The sequence below is a fragment of the Choristoneura fumiferana genome, chromosome 14 (genome assembly GCF_025370935.1).
Source record: "Choristoneura fumiferana chromosome 14, NRCan_CFum_1, whole genome shotgun sequence".
Taxonomy (NCBI): Eukaryota; Metazoa; Arthropoda; class Insecta; order Lepidoptera; family Tortricidae; genus Choristoneura; species Choristoneura fumiferana.
This window is the reverse complement of record NC_133485.1, coordinates 2,838,543-2,859,074: the sequence shown is the minus strand read 5'-3', so window position 1 is coordinate 2,859,074 and position 20,532 is coordinate 2,838,543. Positions and strand designations below refer to the sequence as shown.

The 20,532-nt window shown below is 35.6% G+C and overlaps 2 protein-coding genes across 7 annotated transcripts in view; one reads left to right on the top strand and one right to left on the bottom strand.

Moving 5' to 3' along the window:
• Positions 1-6,632: 6,632 nt before the first annotated feature.
• On the bottom strand, positions 6,633-16,254 carry LOC141434737 (ceramide-1-phosphate transfer protein). The gene is made up of 4 exons (XM_074097182.1): positions 16,050-16,254; positions 15,764-15,975; positions 15,075-15,250; positions 6,633-13,844 (listed from the first exon to the last, which is right to left on the bottom strand). The coding sequence occupies exons 1-4, from the start codon at positions 16,166-16,168 to the stop codon at positions 13,716-13,718; spliced, it is 636 nt and encodes a 211-aa protein (XP_073953283.1). The 5' UTR covers positions 16,169-16,254; the 3' UTR covers positions 6,633-13,715.
• A 520-nt stretch (positions 16,255-16,774) lies between these two features.
• Positions 16,775-20,532, top strand: part of key (NF-kappa-B essential modulator kenny) — a 41,597-nt gene continuing 37,839 nt past the window's right edge. For 2 of the 6 annotated variants that reach the window (XM_074097143.1, XM_074097142.1), the window contains exons 1-2: positions 16,775-17,013; positions 17,331-17,542. In XM_074097143.1, the coding sequence (XP_073953244.1) occupies positions 17,345-17,542 (198 nt within the window). In that variant the 5' untranslated portion in view covers positions 16,775-17,013; positions 17,331-17,344. Of the gene's footprint in view, positions 17,014-17,114; positions 17,265-17,330; positions 17,543-20,532 lie in introns of those variants that run through there. The other 4 variants (XM_074097145.1, XM_074097146.1, XR_012452085.1 and 1 more) reach the window with 4 other exon arrangements.

Below are 20,532 nucleotides of genomic sequence, written 5' to 3'. Positions count from 1 at the left end.
TCGTGGGATTAATCGGTTTTGTGCCTTGGTCTGTTTCATTAAAAAAAAAAGAATTCGTTTTGACAGCTGTCAGTTGTCAAATGTCGCCATACAACGACACATACGTACACGCACACCTAAAAACACGTACGACAAAAAAAGGAAAGTTAAAATAAATATCTACCTACAGTTAGTGAATTACATTATAAGTCTACTATCGATTAAAAATATAATATGCATCATCCCAGAAAAGTTAAGTTGTTCAATTATGCGCACATGCGCTTTCTAGGTGAGCAAATGTATGTAAGGCTGTGTTTCTACCAGATAGTTATCCTCGCTCTGCTAAGTTTCCACAAGAGCTGTGCTGGGCGAGGATAGTTAAATAAATGAAGCGCTTCTATTGGTTCATGACAAACGCGTTTCTCGCAACGCCTCCTCGCACATGTCTGGTGGAAACGCAGCCTAAGACTAGATACTTATCTATGGAACTAGTATGTATATATATTATATCACCAATTGACCTCAGTCGCTATGTCCTGTCTGAACGAGTGATATATGTTAATGTGCAATTTAAAAAGATGCTGTCAATTCTACAGTTCGTCCAAATGTCCCATTATTGGGCAGCGAAATTGTTTCAGGGATTTTGTGACGACTACTTGGCGCTAGTATCTTGAGATCCGCTTGCCAACTTTGACATATGCGTCACTTTTATGATTGGTTAAATATTACTTTCTTACTAACTTTAGTGTATTCGTTCCTCTGAAATATTGGATAGATTCCTGACTAAAGACAACATAAAACTTTAAAACTAGATAATAATGTAAACCCCTGTTCCCCCTTACCTTTGTCGCCCCCTTTTAATTTTCATAGTTGACTTATGTATGTATACATACATTTGTATGGATAATTTTCGTGTCACAAAACTACGTGCTAAGGCAGCTTTAACGCTGTGCAACTTTTTGGTCTTCACCCGTATGTAAACTTTATTTTACAAAAGAAAATTAACAAAATACAATTGACAAACTTTGAGATACTTGTACAAAGGGGGACTTATCCCTTTAAGGGATCTCTACCAGTCAACCTTTGAGTGGATGAGAGGAGCAATACTTTAGGGTTCGACAAAGAGTGAGTTAAAATAGTGGAAGCTACTATACAGTGCGGATTGAATTGACAATAGTAACTATATTTTGAGACTGTAGTGGTATTAGTGGTTGTTGTATGGTTGTGGTGAAGGCATTTTGTTTGTGTTTGTTGTAGATGGGTTCTGGCTTATACCCCGCCGAAACTGGCACTATTACCGAATAACACCACTAAAGTCTTCTGCCCGTGCCTTATCTAACCTCGACATTGACGGAATTGGGCCATATTATCCCGAAAATTTAATTGAAATAACTACATGAGCCAATCACAAGCCAGACGTACTGTAACGTAAAAAAGAACATTGCAATACTAACGCCATCTAGCGATATATCCCCTGTCACAAAATCCATGAATGATGAATGATCATATAGATGTTTGAGTTGTCTATACAATTGCTAATAGAATAGTTAATGGTTTAAATATTTAGGAGTAAAATAAAGTTATTTAGAATATGTATTCTGTGACGTGTTTTAGAGGATTTAGTAATAAATTGCTCAACTCTTAACTAGATTTTGTTGAAATTGAATCGACGAAACAGTTGTTAACCACACTTGCTCTTGATGAAAAGCCGTGGTGTTACGTCTCGTGCATCCCTTTCTCACAAACGTGTTTACAGAGATGCACTGATTTAAAAGTGCTGAAATACAGTTTTGGCTATGCGTAATTTGTAAAGGAAATCAAATAAATTTAGTAAACGACATGGAATCGGCAAAAGCCGATAGGAAAAAGCTTTTATGTCCACGCAATAACAGCTAAAAAGGCATGATTCGGCTCCGGCCGACGGCTGCCGACGCGTCGACGTCTTTTTCGCGACTTTTTTTATTGCGTAGACAATAAAGCTTTTTTCTATCGGGTATTGCCGACGCGTCAATAGATGTGGGAAGACCCTAATGTGGGCCACGGTTGCCTCGTAAATATACATTCACTCTTGATTTGAATACGGTTAGATTGAACTTACTCAAAACCTGTGTCTGCGAAATATACGCTCGTCTACGTGCACAATGTATCATAGAACGTTATTGTTCTTCAGTTTCTGAAACCAATAGCTAATAGTATTGTGATTAATTAAAAATAAAGTTAGCTTGTAAGTTTTTATAAAATGCTGATGACTGTAGATTGCAGTACAGTCGGCGGTGTTTAGCTATGAGTACTTGTGATTTAGGAGCCATTAGTTTTTTGCCAGTGTCTCTTTCAATATTGTGAGCAAGGTAGCTTAAGAATGCGAATGAAACTGTTATATTTAAATGTTATATTTCATCATATTATTACGATTATTTATTGGAGTTTTAATTTAATCTCTTTTTCTCCCGAGCGATGAGCTGACGTTTCTTCCAACAGCGGTGCCGCCAATGAAAGACTATAAATGATAGAAATGGCGTCAGTAAAACGTGTATGCACCGCAATAGACAACTAGTATTCGCAAAGACTCGCGGCAGACGGTGCCGTAAATCGATTTCGTACTAGGGTTGGGCAAGCTCAAATTTACTGAACTGCATATTTAATTTTGTTACATTTAAAATAGCCCTCTTAAAACCCATTGTTATCGATAAACATACGTAGCCAAACAATGCCACAGAATAGATAATAGTACAAACAAAACAATGCGCATCTCTAAGTCTTTGTGACGTCTCCCGTAACCAGTGTATGTGAGTGCGAGAGAGAACATGATGTGCGCTGTCGCATTTGCTCGTCTTTATGAATACTATGATAATAGCGTCCAATAGGAAGAAAACTAAAACATGGAAGAGATAATGAGGATATTATATAAATAATATAAAATTTTACCATTTTATTTATATTTATTACTGTTTCTCTGAGCCGAATGTGGATTTTGAATCCAAATAATGTTCCTTGTAATATAACTACTTACTTACTAATATTCGGGTAAGCTGACGTCTGTCCATTAATATAATCTCTATTCGTTTTTTCTGAATATAATTATAAGTTAGAAATCAAATACAATGTATTATTTTTTTGTTATGATGCCGTTTTGTATAAGTTAAAGTTAGCTTAATATATATTAATATGATACGTTTGTTGCGTTCGATCATGATGAAGTGTGAACTTCTGCCAAGAGAGAGAGGAGGGGGGGTGGAGCTGATTAGGCGTTCCCTATTCTGGAAATTTGGCAAAAGAAGTGCTAACCTCCCTCGTTACGCTAGTGATGTACCTATTTAGGTAAGTAATAAGTCGATATTTTCAATGATATAAATGTGAAACGTAATGCCAAAATCCACTTTTGAAAAGTTTTTTTTCACTTCCTTGTTTGCTTTCTCTTTGCTGTTTGTGTCCAGTATTACATGTTTTTTTCTCTCATATAATCAAAAAACGAACAAAGGAAGGGGAATCATGCGAAAATGGTTTATAGCTCATTGATAGTTGGCATTTTGCAGCAAAAATTAACGAATATCCGAACATGAAAGTGAATGTGTATTAAGATTATGAATTTTCCATTATCATTTCACTTTGCGACAAAACTGTGACATCTGATAATAGCGCAACTTTGTCGCAGCAAGCACAGTTTTGTCGCAAAGGTGCGATTTATCAATCACTGTAATAAACTCGACGACTCATTGTAATCATAATTATTATTAACTCTCGACAACTTGTAATGAAATCTGGAGGTCCCTTGCTTCGAAATTCAAAGCTCGTATCATATCGAAAATACAAACTGAAATATAGATGCACAGGAAAAACAGAAAAATAAGACCATCACTGGGAATCGAACCCAGGTCCTCGGTAATCCGTACCGCGTGCTATACCGCTACACCACTGATGGTCAACGGTACCGACACGAATTTCCCTATGCACCTCATATCTCAGCTTGTGTTTCTTACTTAGTCACTTAAGCAGCGACGCTAGCGACATCTATGCCGTAAGCCCTCAAACTTTTTCGGCATTCCTTTGGAACTAACCGCTCACCCGGACAAGAGATATCGTTTCTAAGCAATCAAATTAAGATTGGTTTTTTGGAATCTTTTTGTATTTTTTATTTCAATTCCAAATTTTTACTTTTACGGTCATCCCTTAAAACCGAAATTGAAAATACAAACTGAAATATAGATGCACAGAAAAAACAGAAAAATAAGACCATCACTGGGAATCGAACCCAGGTCCTCGGTAATCCGTACCGCGTGCTATACCGCTACACCACTGACCGACTGCTGCTGGCTGTTATTACCGAGGACCTGGGTTCGATTCCCAGTGATGGTCTTATTTTTCTGTTTTTTCTGTGCATCTATATTTCAGTTTGTATTTTCAATTTCGGTTTTACGGGATGACCGTAAAAGTAAAAATTTGGAATTGAAATAAAAAATACAAAAAGATTCCTAAAAACCAATCTTAATTGATTGCTTAGAAACGATATCTCTTGTCCGGGTGAGCGGTTAGGGAATGCCGAAAAAGTTTGAGGGCTTACGGCATAGATGTCGCTAGCGTCGCTGCTTAAGTGACTAAGTAAGAACACAAGCTGAGATATGAGGTGCATAGGGAAATTCGTGTCGGTACCGTTGACCATCAGTGGTGTAGCGGTATAGCACGCGGTACGGATTACGAGGACCTGGGCTCGATTCCCAGTGATGGTCTTATTTTTCTGTTTTTTCTGTGCATCTATATTTCAGTTTGTATTTTCAATTTCGGTTTTACGGGATGACCGTAAAAGTAAAAATTTGGAATTGAAATAAAAAATACAAAAAGATTCCAAAAAACCAATCGTATCATATCGTCCGTCCGTCGTGTTGCTTTCCTATTAAGGGTTTTAAATTACTATTATCGTGAGCGGGACGGCACGAACACGATGCGAATTTTGAATATCGAACTTCGCAGTAAAAGGTGGACTTCACTCGTAGCCTATGTGTAATGTTGCCAGTGTTTTTTTTATTAAAGGGAGGATACTACGAAATTCGAAAATCGAAGTTCGTATCGTACAGTCCCGCTGACGCTAATATTATTTCATACGAGAGTGAGAGGGACGGTAAGATAAGAACATCGATTTTCGAATTTCGTAGTAGCCCTACTGATTGGATATGATCACCACTGCCCGTGAGTACCTACCAACTATTCAATGAGAGACGTTAGTCAATTTCTAATATTTTTTTTACTTTCGAACTTCAGTAATGAATTCAATAAAGGATGCAATATGACGAGGCATTTGTGGAACGATACAGGCTTTTTAATAATTAAAAATAGGTATGGTGAATATATATAACACACATACCTATTATTATTATTTAGACACATTTACCAGTTAAAGTGAGAAAAGTATTTCCATATCAGTCCTTATTACATTGATATAAGACTGATTTTTACTTGGCCTGTGTAAAAACAAAACTGTGGTTTGTTTCACAAATACGTAGTCAACGTCATAAATAAGTGGTCACTTTTGTACCTTGTCACTTTAACGTCATGTTTGAAAAGCCATACGAAATTGTGTAACGTAACGACTGAAAGCGACAAGGTACAGAAATGATGACCTTTTTTATGACGTTGACTGTACCTATACTTGGTTTGGATAGGTATTTAGCTAAATGTAAACAAACTTCAGCTGCCAGATCTGGTACATTCAAGGATTTTTAGGGGCTGTTTCACCATCCATTGATTAGTGTTAACTGTCGGTTAGATGTGATGCTGCCTCCGTCTATTCGAACAAAACAAATAGAGACGGCATCACACCTAACCGCCAGTTAACACTAATCAATGGATGGTGAAACAGCCCCTTAATATTTTATCATTGTAATACAAACTACTAAACTGTTTAGATAGTTTAATCGGGGAATTTCAATATTTAAGACACCAATTGACGTTGTTTTGTTTACATTTAGTTAAATACCTATCCAAACCAAGCATAATTATAGCAAATAAACGAAATCAGTCGTCTGTATAGCTGGCAACTCATGGCACTGTTACGACTAAGCCGTGTGACTAAACCGTTGTAACGTTTAAAGTGTTTATTTTGTTATTTTCTCTGTATATAACAATTTAATTGATATTAATGTAATTATTTTTAGGCATTGAATAAATATGAGACTTTCAGTGAAGTGTTGTTTTCTTTTATCCGATAAACGAAAGGATTTTATTTTGATTTTTTTTTCTTTTGGATCAGCAATTTCATAACGAATAGACTATTCGACACCACCCAACAACATTACAAAGTGGGTTAAAATAAAGTTGAAAGATTCTACATACCTACCTAATACCTATAATGCTACGTGGTAGAATTGGGACTAAATAAAACAATTTATTTCCGCACATAATGTAATAAATACGAAACTTTACCGCCTCACAAACAATGGAAATTAGCGACATTATAATTATATTACTTAGATAGCTTTATAAAAATAGCAATTAACATTTTTACCATAGTTATACATTTTGATATCATGCCTCATATTCATATAGTATATTTATATTGCCATCTTTGTATATCGATGAACTAAATACTGCTGAATTGATATGGAACTACGTTGTTGGACTTTTTCCCACATTCATTACAATGATTACTGAATATATGTTTCTTTCATTTTGCATTAAACTTTTACAAAGAAGCTAAGCGTTAAAAGGAATGCCTTTGGAATGTGTAAAGGTAAAATCAACGCTGTATTGGTCTTTAAGGTCTCTACCCACTACAACGTAACCAGTGGCGTAGCTATCGTATGGCCAGGTGGTGCAGTGCACCAGGGCCCCGGACCTCAGGGGGCCCTCTAACCTAAGCTTTGAAAAGAGAGGAGCATAAAAGAAAAAGAGAGAAAAAAACTTGTGAGCAGGCTCTAACCTTTTTTTAAAAATGATTTTGAAGGCCAATAGAAGTTAAAGCTATTTTACGTGGAAAGAGGGGTGTGGCCCAATTATTTTTGTTTGTCCATCTAGCTACGCCACTGAACGTATCATATGCCATGACAGTAAAAGGAACGTGTCAGGAACGTAATGTCAAGCGCATACATGACGAGCGACGGCGATGGTTGGCTAGGAAACTTGCTAGTGACTTGCTGACACGTTGCTATTAGTAGGGTTGCCATAAGTGTGGGGACTCAGACCGGGACATTTTACGAAAAAGTAGTAAAGGTAGAAAAAAGGACAACTTTTGACACATTCATTTAATGGCAGCAATCCGCCAGTCAGGTTCTCTGTTCGTAGGCGCTTTTCGCTACAAAGCGGAAAATGCCTAGATAGCCTAGCTAGTTAGCCGTGTTTATTGTAGGTAAGTATATTATTATTTACCAAGTCCAGCCCCCTACTAAATAACTATGATTCTTAAACCGGGACACCATGCTTCAAACCGGGACATGTCCCGGCGTGCCGGAACGTATGGCAACCCTATATTACGGTCACGGTATCATACGGTGTAATGGATAGATACCTTTATTTTCGATACGTAAGTATCTACCGCAGGTTGAGTAGCTGCTTTAGTGAAACGAACCTCGTCTGCAAAGTCGTTGTGCTCGGCAGACAATATTCTAGGGAGCTACCACGAAATTCGGAAATCTAAGCTCGTATCGTACCGCCCCTCTCACTCTCGTATTAAATAATGTAAGCGTGAGCGGGACGGCAAGATACAAAGTTAGAATTTTATACTTCGTAGTATAAGGGCCTGACTTGGCCAGTTCAAGCGTCACTTTTTTCATATTAGTTTACATAGCATGCTAGCACGCATGTAAAATTTTCCTTATTCACAAATTAGGGGCCATAAAGTACGTCACACCAATTTTGACCATTTTTAGCCCCTCTCCCCTTGTCACACATATTGCTATGAAAATTGCAGTTATTTTGTTTTTATGCCACAAATCGCTTGACCCCAAAAATACAGGACATAATTTATGGAAAAGTTTCTCGATGAGGGCTACGGCATAGATGTCGCTAGTGTCGCTGCTTAAGTGGCTAAATAAGAAACAACACAAGCTGAGATATGAGGTGCATAGGAGAATTTCGTGTCTGTATCGTTGTCCAGCGGTGGTGTAGCGGTATAGCACACGGCACGGAATGCCGAGGACCTGGGTTCGATTACCAGCGCTGGTCTTATTTTTCTGTGCATCTATATTTCAGTTTCTATTTTCGATATAGGTTTTACGGGATGACCGTAAAAGTAACAAAAAATTTGGAATTGAAATAAAAAATACAAAAAGATTCCAAAAAAACAATCATAATTTATGGACTTTACAATCATAGCCAGCTCTTAAAACTAGATAATTAGATAAGGTATTATATATTTTTCATAAAATAGCAGTTTAGGTAAATGATCACGAAACATTTTTTCTTTCCTAATATTATTTATAATATGTACATTTAGCGTTTATTTTAACAGTAAATTGACTAAATATTATATTTCGTTGATTAACACATTTACGACCAAGCCTGAACTCTTAATAAAATCAAAGATATAATTAACGGATTATTCTGGAATACACAGGTTTAGAAATTGATATCAAACTTAAACTCAACATATGAAATGGATAGGTAAGCCAGTTTCCATCCATCCAAAATTAAATCCATCCTTATTGATCAGTTGATTATTTCTTTGAATATTTTCGAAAATTTGCAGTTTAAAGTTGAATATTTTGCAAAAAAATCTCTGAATCGAAAAATCGTTTTAGCAACCCCCTAATGGTTTTAAAAGATCTATCCAAAGATACCCCACACTACAAGGTTGGATAAGAAAAAAAAAACACGCACACTTAACGTCTATGGGAGGTACTCTAAAAAAATTTTTTTTTAATTTGTCGGCATAGTTTACATATATATTCGTGCAAAATTACAGCTTTCTAGCATTGATAGTCCCTGAGCAAAGCCGCGGACGGACAGACAGGCATGGCGAAACTATAAGGGTTCCGTTTTTGCCATTTTGGCTACGGAACCCTAACAATCATAATGTATTTTATCTTATTTTACATTCTTATCTCATTTCATTATAGGTTGTAAGCAAAAATTATTATCTTAACAAATAATTTCTACACAAAGCTACACATCCTACGCAAGCCTTCGTGATTCTAATATGTAGTACAAAATCTACTGTTCACGTGCAAAGTGAGCAATAGTTACAAATTGAGCTAAAACGTCTGTCAAATCACAAGAGGCATTCGACTAAACTGTTTATTATGCTATGCACACACTCTTACAACAATTTTTTTAAGTACACCAGTCCGAGGCAAAAAGGACCTTGTGGTGAAAGCCTCTGTTTAGAACCTTTCGCCTAAAAACATGGCACGAGAGCATAGCAAGGAATAGCAAATCATAGTCAATAAATATTTCGTACATTTTATAAAGCAGCTTTGACTAGACATACTTTATCCTTGTCTGATACGTCACTGTTAGTATATCTCTCCTTTTCTTTGTCATGCTATAATTTATTTACTTTAGTTATTGGTAGTCGTTTTCATTTACTACCTATTCACTGAATGTACCTAATTCAAATTAAATTGTATAACTTTTTCGACCATGTTTGGTAGATTTTGGAGAGGTGCCATGGTTTAAAACGGTAAACGAAGGCTTTAGATACAGGGCACACTTTATTTTAGGGACAGCTATATAAAATTACACATGAACTGGCTGATTTTTGTCAATCAGTTGTAGTACTTACTATACTACGAGATCACAATCCGAAACCAAAAACACTAACAAGATTCGGAGGAAAGAAGCTGCATTGTTGTTACAAGGAAGTTGAATTGTTGTTATAAAGAAGCTGTATTGTTGTTATAAAGAAGCTGTATTGTTGTTATAAAGAAGCTGTATTGCTGTTATAAAGAAGCTGTATTGTTGTTATAAAGAAGCTGTATTGTTGTTATAATGAAGCTGTATTGTTGTTGTAAAGAAGCGGTGTTATTATAGAAAAGCATGCTTATTTTTGGATTGCCCGAAAGTACCATTTTAGAAGCAAATTAGAAGTTGACACCAACAATTAATGGCAGGGCTAAAATAATGTGATTTTTAGTAGAGTTGTGCCGTAAAATGATAGTTTAGAATGATGGCGTCAACTATCATAGTAACTTAGCTAGTTTTAAAAACAATTGAATTTGACTACCCACATACATTTATCAAAAACATTTTCCTATATCATTGCATTACTTATATCTTACATTAGTATATCTGCTTAACTGCACCGATTTCATGTAAATATTTTTATATATTTTTCCCGCTGATTATACGAAAAAGCGTATTCACTTATAATAAAATAATAATAAAAGTATGACGCAGAACGGTCATAGCCCGTAAAATATATTACCTACCTATTTTCTTATGCACCAAAGCCAATGTGTACAGTGAACTAATTTTAATTCTAGACCCCCATGGAACCGTGTCACCATGACATTTAAGTATTTCTCAAAGAGTTGTCCCGTCATGAAATTGACAAGAAATCAGTTTTGTCAAGAAATTATTAACCCTACAGACGAGATCATAAAACATAAAACTACATAAAACATCCAAAATTTCTTGACATCAGGAAAACGTTACGAGATCTTGTGACGAAAAAATCGTAATTTTGTAACTACATCAAAACTTTCTATTGGATGCAACAACAAAGATTATCTGATTTTTTATCACTTTTACCATAAGGTTTTGTATATATTTAAAAACAATATGTGAAATAGCGTCAGGTTTTTTTTTTTCAAAATAAGTGGTCAACTTTTTGAGAAATAGTCATTTACATCATTTCATAATCAATAGGTAAATAAAATTATTTACGTTGATGAAGTTCCATGGTGGTGCAGCAAGAATCAAATTGGTGCACTGTTGTACTTCTGCAGTACAAAATTAGCTATAGGTACTAGATTTTAGGTAACCATTAAAATATCAATGATAAAAAAATTACACAGATTGTTTTGGAAGCTTACTAAAATAATTTTTGGTCGACTCTTGTCCGGCCACCTTTACCACAAAAGTTACAAGTGCATTCTACATATTTGTTAAGTAGGTATCTCATACAAAAACGTGACTGTTATGTTGAGTTGTAGTTGTACAGTCAAGGGCAAATATATCGACACGGCCAAAGTTGCAAAAATATGTACCTATCATCATCATCATCCCAGCCTATATACGTCCCACTGCTGGGCACAGGCCTCCTCTCAGAACAAGAGGGCTTGGGCCATAGTTCCCACGCGGGCCCAGTGCGGATTGGGAACTTCACACGCACTTGTGCAGGTTTCCTCACGATGTTTCCGGCTCGCACCTCTGAGTTTTTCGAAATTCATGTGCGGAATTACATTTGAAATTTACCACGAGCTTTGCGGTGAAGGAAAACATCGTGAGGATGTACCTATACACGGCCTTAATGTTAAGTGCATAAAGTCGTGTACATAATTATTTTTGTAACTTTGGCCGTGTCGATATCTTTGCCCTTGACTGTACCACTTGCAGTTTTGTGGTAACTGGGCACGATTTTTGAAATTGTATTATGTACAAAAGAACTAGTAAACTACTACAGGTGATTCGGGAGATGTGAACAAGACTGGGGTACTATCGGATTCAGTTGGTTAAGGCTACTATAGCGTAGCGTTAGTGAGATATACTTTTAATGAACTAAAACAATTACTTTGCTCACCCGCGACCTCTCAAATCGACTCGAGTCTAACATCTGGTAGCATGGTGAATGGTTGTGTTGCTCTGAAGATGAGCTCTGGTTGAGTTCGAAACGCGCCAGTGTGGTGGTGGTGATTTTTATTTATTTATTTATTATTTATTACATTTCACAGCATAACAGTTAAACCAAAGCACTGTGAAATTCAGATACAATTTACACAAATAATACACATAAAAACGAAATAAAAGTTAGATTACCTACTTAGTTAGTATTTCACAGAAGAAGGCCGTACATCCATCTTCTCGCAGAACCTCAAACATTGATAGATGGGTTTGTGTGTGTTCCTACAGTGTGGAGGTGGATGAACATTCATTTCTTCCATAAGCTTAGCTATCATAATCATAACGTCGCGGGTGAGCAAATTAATTGTTTCAGTAAATTGATATGGACCTGTGCAAAGTAACACCTGATTTAATAATAATAAATAATAAATTAGATAAACTTTATTTTTGTCGGAAATAAAATGTATTAAATGACTGCATGGCAAAGTGCATGTGAAGGGTCCACGGGAAGAACATGCCTAGTCACCTTTTTTTAAAATTGAGATTTTAATCTCAAAATGTAGAGCTCACAAAGTACTATGACTTACCACTGAATTAAATAATCTGAAAACAATATAAAATCTATTTTTTTATCTTTTAAATAAATGGTAACCATAGTAATTGTTTGTGATGACTAACTTTCAAACTGCTATAACTCAAAAAGTTGCTTAGGTGATTAGACACGTTCTTTCCGTGGACCCTTCATGTTCACTTTGCAATTAAGGATGTGGGGGTTTTACTAAAATATGATTGTGATCGATCCATTATCAATTAATGACGTTGTAGTGTTGGTCCTGCTTACGTCTCCCGACCCACTCTGTATATTTCAAAAATAAATAATTTTCGCATTCCATGGCCAATTATAATATCTTTCTTATCACATAGGCGCCTAACACATGGACAAAAACAGTAACAAATAAAGAGAGTAGAAAATAAATAGACTTGTAAAGTCGACTTCATATACTTGTGAGCAAAAATTTGATCAAAAATATCTCAACATGACTATTGTTAACGGCGTAGTAGCGCGCTTCTAAAGCGTGTTCAGATATTTTTGATCAAATTTTTGCTCACAAGTTTATGAACTCGACTGTACCACGGTACATTCCTGTAGAAGGAACCAAATATGGTGTTCATCTTTTTGTTTTTATTTTATTTTTATAAAAAGTGTCATACACATTTGATTATTTAAGGTTGCACAAAAAAACTAAATGTACCAGTTGCACTGACACTGTTGATGAATAAAAGTAGAACATAACAAAATACTGATTATTGCACTTACAAACCTTAATAAGATAAGAAACCTTTTGTCTCATTACCATCTAATAACAGTTGATGTAGCTACTTATTCTCTGCAAATAAATCTTCTATCTATCTATCTATCAAAGACAAAGAAGTGGCTTATTGTGTTGAGCTCACAGAACGCCACATTGCAGAAAGAAGAAAAAAAAAATTGCACTTACAGGTAAATATACTGTATCAAATTGATTAATTATTAAATAATGTACTTACGTATTTCATTCCCTATTGAGTTTGCATACATTAACATGGCAATTGATTATTTTGGGGCATCAATAAATAAATTAGATTATTGAAGGTATGTTTAACCAACATCCCCTCCAGGGGTACTTAGTAAGATTCTTCGCTATCCCTTCCCTTTCATGCCAAAATTGTGAGGGTTTTGTTGTATTGCCAGAATTAAAAAAATTACAAATATAAATTTATACAGGTCTCCTTTTCCACGGTGTTTCGTTATTCATATTGTCTCGTTATTCATATTGCCGGGGAAGGGGGTGATAGTGAAAAGAACCGCCCTGAACTGGGATTTTCGACAAAAATGCCTCATGTTAAGCAGCAGAAGAAAATTAATGATATCCTTTGTGACTTGCCGATGTTGTGTGCTAGTAATTAAGATTATCATTTAAAAAAAGCTTATTTTTAACTATCACATTGTGGCAATGTTTTGAGATTATTTTCTACCTGGCAACACTTTAGGGCAGTCCATGGAAGTCAAAGTCCGTGTAAAGTTGGTTCACACGTTGGTACACCTCGTCGCAGGAAGATAAGGTCTCGGGCAGGACAACAAGGGCGGCTGTCAAACTGTCGTCTGTTCCAAAGATCTAGAATGGATAGGTTTACACTATTAATGACATCATAATCCTAGCTAATATTATATTGTACGCGGATGGGAGTTTGTTTGCTTGTCTGTTATGCTTTAACACTAAGTGCAAAATCGAACCGAATCGATTGTGATGAACTGATAAAATTTGGTATGGTAATAGTATGAAATCCTGAGAATGATATACAATAGGGGACAGGTGTTTTTATGATTTATCGGGATCGTGCTCGCGGGCGCGCGTTAAACGAATTCTTCCCAGATGAAGTCGAAGACAACAGCTAGTTACGTAAGTATAGCTAACTAATATCATAAATTGTTTATCTGTTATTTTATTTCAACTACCAAACTTCTTCACCATAAACACTGGAGCTGCCTAGTCAAGCGGTGCATTAAAATATCTGAACACAACCTTATCAATCTTTGTGAGTGTTCAGATATTTTTGAGCACCTAGACAGCTCCAGTGTTTATATGGCTACTGTACTTAAGTCAATAGAGCATATATCCCTGTGAAAAGAAAAAATAAAACAACAACAACACATTTTTAATTGTCTGCAGTCAGTCTGATATTGCGTAAGTATTTTTATCTTTCACTATCTCAGGCAATTAGAACTAAACTCACTGGCAATTTCTTATCAAAAAGTATTAACTCCTTATCAGTAATGTGCGGTTTCAAGCACATAGTTATAATAGTTTCAATATTATGCCAATTCATTGTCCTTATCAGGCAAAGATATTTTAAAAGCAAATATAAGGAAGGTAGTTCTTGGCTACTATGACGCTACCAAAAAACAATGAATGATGTGAAATTCATATAAAAAAATCAGTTGCGGTTTATGAATGCAGTTTCTTGTCACAAGAGGTTTTCTAAACCAAACAAGTGGTATATTTTTTGACGCTCATAAGTGAAAACGGCGTATTTTTTATGCACAGACGTCGCACGCTGCGTGGTTAAGGCGCCAAAAATCCTCAAAAAGTTAGTACAAAAATGACAAAATCGCCTTTGAATGCATTGGTGCAGCTCATAGTCGCTAACTGCTTATTTCACTTTGTCAGGGCCGGATTTAAAGCTGCGGAGAGAGGCCTTGGGGCAAAAAAGAGTGCAATTAATATGTATTTAAGTATGTTTATTAGTTGCCAAGTACAAGCTTTGCTTAGTTTGAGACTAGGTCAATTGGTGTCAAGTGTCCCATGATATTTATATATTTATTTTATTTACTTAAATTCACTTACTTTTTTTAGTAAATCAGGTCTAGTCGGCAATGCATGCATAGCCAAAGTAGCTGCTTTTCTAATGTACCACGGATGGAACTCTGCCAATGTTTCATTGTATGAGTTCTGACACACAGTGCATGTGTTTACAGTATCGTCTGCCTCACTTAGTCTTCTTAGGAATAGTCTTATAAAATCTGGAAAAAAGTAAAATAAAGCTTGTTTAGAAATAACTACTCATACCTACTCATTGTTAGTACTTGGTTTCTTTGTTTAGTGTTATCAAACATATAAGTTTTGTTTGTTGATTATTGATTAAATCATCTTAAAATAAATCAAATACTTTTTTTTTAACAAAAATTAATCTGTCAGTTTCTTAATTTAGTATGAACAAGGTATAGTAAGGTGAAATAAAATTTATCTGCAGCTACTGAAGAATGTACAGCAGCCACAAATTTTATTTAGGTTAATTTTAACTAAGTTGAACAAAAGACTATATTATAATTGTCCAGTATTAACCAAGCTTGAAACACTAATTTAAAGTATCACATTCAAAGTTTCACCATGTTTAAGAGTTTTCAAAGCCTGTAACCATGTATCTATGCAGAAACAATGACGTGAGAAATTATCGTCTCATCAGCGTTAATTTGACAAGATACACACTTACCAGTCCCATGTTAACGGATAAAATAAAGCGGTAAACAACTGACCTAGGCCTCTGTGCAGCCGCAGCATCGTCCTTGAGCCAGAAACGAACCCATTTTTCTCATGCAAACTTGTTTCCTTCTCATACTTCATCATTTTTTTAAAGGATTCGTAATAAATAGCGTCGTCGCCATCCTTGTGTTTCTCCATTACCTTAATTTTACTTTTTACGTCACTACTCACGAACGAGAACACCGATCCGATGAGGTTTAAGAACCTAAACAATTACTATCATTAATATTTTATCAACAAAACTACTGGGACGTTTCACAATAATGAATTTTTACTTACTTGACGAGTTCGTTATAACCGTCAATATAAGCTTCCACGACAACATCATCCTCTTCTTTGAGGCTTCGAAGGAAGCTCTGCTGTACGTAGTGCAAATCCAAAGTATTTTGATTAGACATTTCTCTCAGAATAAGATTATTCCAAATGTTTTCTTGTACTTTGAATCGAACCAGCTGGGTTCCCTTCACCCACCTTTCTTTCTTTTTTTCGGAGCTGTCTGGCTAGAGCTGTCACTGTCAGTCAACCAGCTGTCATGTCAGCAGGGCTACTACGAACCGCGAAACTCGAAGTTCCTGTCGTGCGGTCTCTGACACTTAAACTAATTAATACGAGAGCGAGAGGGACGGTATGACAAGAACTTCGAGTTTCGAGTTGCGTAGTAGCCCTGCAGGTTGGTTGTTTTTTTATTTTTTATTTATTGTACGACCCGACTCAACAACGAATCCACGAATGAACGTGGCAAAAAACTGCGAAAACTTGATTTTTTTTACAGTCACTACAGTTCACCGGACCGAAAATATCGCTGTTTGTATTTTTTATTCGTGGTTTATAATTTACATTTTTGAGAATAAATCGCTAATAATAGGCTGTCGTGTAAACATCACCTGTCGATTCTAACAAGCGATTTTTGATTGTAATCGATTTTCAAACGATTTCCATCGATTACTGTTATTTCTATTTCTCTATTTTTTATGATGACTGATTGTTAATGGCCCACGGAAAGGCCCATCTCATACGTGTTTGTTTATGTTGTTTTTTTCAACAGTCTGTGGTTTTTCCTCTTGCTTGGTTATACGTCACGCGTAGGATTTCCGTTCCGAATTCGGCACTTACGGCACTATAGTTTTCATCTTGTGGCGATAACAAAAATATCGTTTAGTACAAGTACATTCCATGTCTTCAGTAAACAAGTGCTGAACCACATAAAATATTTACTGTCTGCATTTATTTGAAGGCTTCTCCGGTAAGTGGTCAAACCATGGTCAAACAACCTTCGAAAGTACTTAAAAATGTCAAGTGGCGATTTCGCAATTTATTTATAGGTTTCGTTCGTAGAAATACTCACGCATGCTAAAGTATTTTAATAACACTATCATCATTCTTTTCGCTACTATCTTGGGTGTCCAAATACACCGTGTCAGCGGCAACGGTGTTTCAAATGAGCGTAATAAATGAGTCGCAATTGTAGCTTTGTTTATTTTTCTTAAATTGGAGGTAATCTCGATCAGTTGATTTTTTTGCTCTCGAAAATTCGGTCTTTTAAAGATTTTTCTTTTTCAGTTTAATGTTTCAAAATGGCACACAATTCTGATGTGATTGAGGAAGAGTCATTCATCATCTTAGGTACTTCCCCGGGCACAAGTTTGGATTTAAAGTGCAATGGCTTAGTTAGTGATGGCCCACTGGATAAGGCTCAGCTAGAGGATGCAATGAAGGACCTATCTGCTGAAGCCAGTATGGCTTTCAAGGCCCATTTTAAACTCGGAGACTGTGTAAGTAACAAAACTAATTTTTGTATTCTGCTTTTTATTCATAGCTTCAGTAAAAAAATTAGTTCTAAAATTAGTGTTAGTTTAGTGTGTGTGAAACCTGGTTTATAAAGCTTTTGTTAAAATTTAACCCTGTTTTGTGCCTGTAGGAGTGCGCCACCCACAACGGGGTAGACAGCATTGCTGCTGCCTACCCTCAAAACACACTACAAGTATAAATAACTAAAGTGTTGTTTTTGAGAATCTGCCTTTTGCCTTGAGAGGGCAGCATTATATTCCACTAATATTATAAATGCAAAAGTTTGTAAGTCTGTTTGTTTGTTTGCTTGTTACCTCTTTACATCTAAACCGCTGAACCGATTTAGATGAAATTTGGTATACAGATTGTTTGAGGCCTAGGGAAGGATATAGGATAGTTTTTATCCTGGAGAATTGCATAGTTCCTGTAGGATAGCGATAACCAAATTCTATGCGGCAACAGCTAGTGTTAAAAAAAACTTGAAAAACAGGAGTTATACAGTAGGAGTAAAAAATTTAATAAAATGCATTCATGCCATTCTGGTACTAATACTACAACACATGTATGGTGTGATGAAATGAAAAGTACTTAGGTATTAGGTATTTATACTGTTGTCATATTTTAAATGTGACATGACAATGTTATGTAAATAATGTTTGTTTATGTTTTTTGCTAGTTGGTGTGTTATCGAGTTGTCATTTTTGTTAATTACGTAATTTACCTACTACTATGTTGATATTGTAAGAACTCTGTTGTAAATTTTTTACATTTTTAACTTGCAACTTTAGCTGTGAAATTTTGTCCAAATCTGTTTGGCTTTTTTGTGACTTATATTATATTAGTATGTTACCAGCTTATTTTTCCTACAGTTTTATTCATTCTGTTATTGCTTAATCAATTCTACATGTTGTTAATTAAATTAATTATCAATGAAGGGTATGACGATTTGACCAATAACCACATTTTGAGACATTATGATTTAATTGCAATCATAATGTTTCTTTTTATAATATAACATCAACTCAATTAAACAGCAGATATCGTATTTGAGATAACACACACACTCAAACATCACGCCTGTATTCCCAAATGGGGTAGGCAGAGCACACGAAACATTACCGCTCCGGAGCCACTTTTAGCAATTTTAGATAAAAACTAATATTTGAGATAAAAACGTAATATTAAAACTGCATTGGTCATTATTATTATTATTATTATATAAATTATCAGGCAGGCAGTTGCAAGCAACTGATAGGTGCCTGTATCTAGCTGTTCCTTGGTTAAGTATTCTTTGTACTATTAATGTGTTGGTCGAGCCGGTTCTTAAATTGGTTCACATTCAGTGCTGAATTCATTGAGTTCATTGTTTTTATTTTGATTTTTTTAAAATAATAATATACCTTCAGTGTTAGAGTAAAATTAAAAAACCGGCCAAGAGCGTGTCGGACACGCCCGAAATAGGGTTCCGTAGCCATTACGAAAAAATAAAGTAATATTTTTCCAAATATTTTGTATTTTGTACGGAATATTCCAAGTTTAGGTATATTTTATACCTTAGGCTGCTATTAACTCGTAAACTACTAATAATTCTCAAGAAAACTTAACCCTTATAGATTTCCTTGTAAGTTTGATATACTCTCGCTCGCTCGATTTTAATGAAAATTTGCACTGTAAAGTTAAATATTTTGCGCGGACGGACAGACAGACAGGCCTAAATTGAATAAAGATATTTTGACCTGACTTGTCTTGAACTTCAGTCAGATATGTTTTCCATTTTGATACGTTTTATTGTTTTTATGAAAATTTCACAACTTACTTTATTGTTGATTCCATACTTTAGTCATCATCATCAGATAAGATAAATTCGGCAATCTATCAAACGTGAAGTACTAGGTGACTAATTAACCTTTGAAAAATGTCTGTAGTATGAGTAAGTACTACTTTTACTTAATTGAAAGACTTTGACTAGAGAAGTGTTTTCAAACTTTTTCAGGACGCGGCCCCGCTTTGTTTGATAAATATTTGGCGGCCCCCTGCTTACCTTCAATCACAGTTATTTGTATAGTATTACGTTGATAATCATAACATTAAATAGTCATACACAATAACGGTGACAGTATTTTAAAGATACTGCGAGGAGCATCCGCGACCCCCGGAGGGTCGCGACCCACAGTTTTTTTTAAACGGATCGCCTGATGGTAAGCGATTACCGTCGCCCATGGACACATGCAACACCAGAAGAGTCACAAGTAACAGATTGAAAAACACTCGACTAGACTAGAGCATTGGAACCATTGAATTGATCAATTAACTTTTCATTAAAAAAGAACTAAAAAAAACAATCGGTTCGTCGATTACCAGAAAATATTCGACACGTGTTTTTTCTTTTGTTAATTAAACAAAAATGGTGAAGATATAGACAATTAATGATCCACGTTTAGCAGGGCGTGACGTCACGCCCCCCCCCCCCACTCCCGAACTTTGACGCGCTTCATTTTTGTAATTTTCTGTTTTATTGACAATAGAAAAAATGTGTCCAATATTTTATGGTAATCTAGCTGACTGACTGAACAGAATCTTTCGTACTAATATTATAAACGCGAAAGTTTGTATGGATGGATGTTTGTTACTCTTTCACGCAAAAACGGATTTGCATGGAAAATGGCATACAGGTAATATTTGCCCTGCATTAACACTAGCCTACTTTTTATACCGAAATAATGGTTCCTGTGGGATCAAATAAGGTTTAAGCTACATACCAATTCAAAAGCTAGTAAATAATACCTATGTATATGTGTATGTGTATGTGTAGACGACCGGATGGCCAAGTGGTTAGAGAACCTGACTACGAAGCTTGAGGTCCCGGGTTCGATTCCCGGCCGGGGCAGATATTTGTATGAATAATACGAATGTTTGTTCTCGGGTCTTGGGTGTTTAATATGTATTTAAGTATGTATTTATCTATATAAGTATG

Bases quoted from the DNA above. Each gene is read 5' to 3' on its own strand.
- LOC141434737 (XM_074097182.1), bottom strand. From the start codon at position 16,168: ATGTCTAATCAAAATACTTTGGATTTGCACTACGTACAGCAGAGCTTC. The intron at 15,976-16,049 runs GTAAGTAAAAAT...GTAATTGTTTAG, and splicing joins GGTTATAACGAACTCGTCAA to GTTCTTAAACCTCATCGGAT. The intron at 15,251-15,763 runs GTCAGTTGTTTA...ACTTTTTTCCAG, and splicing joins GCGGCTGCACAGAGGCCTAG to ATTTTATAAGACTATTCCTA.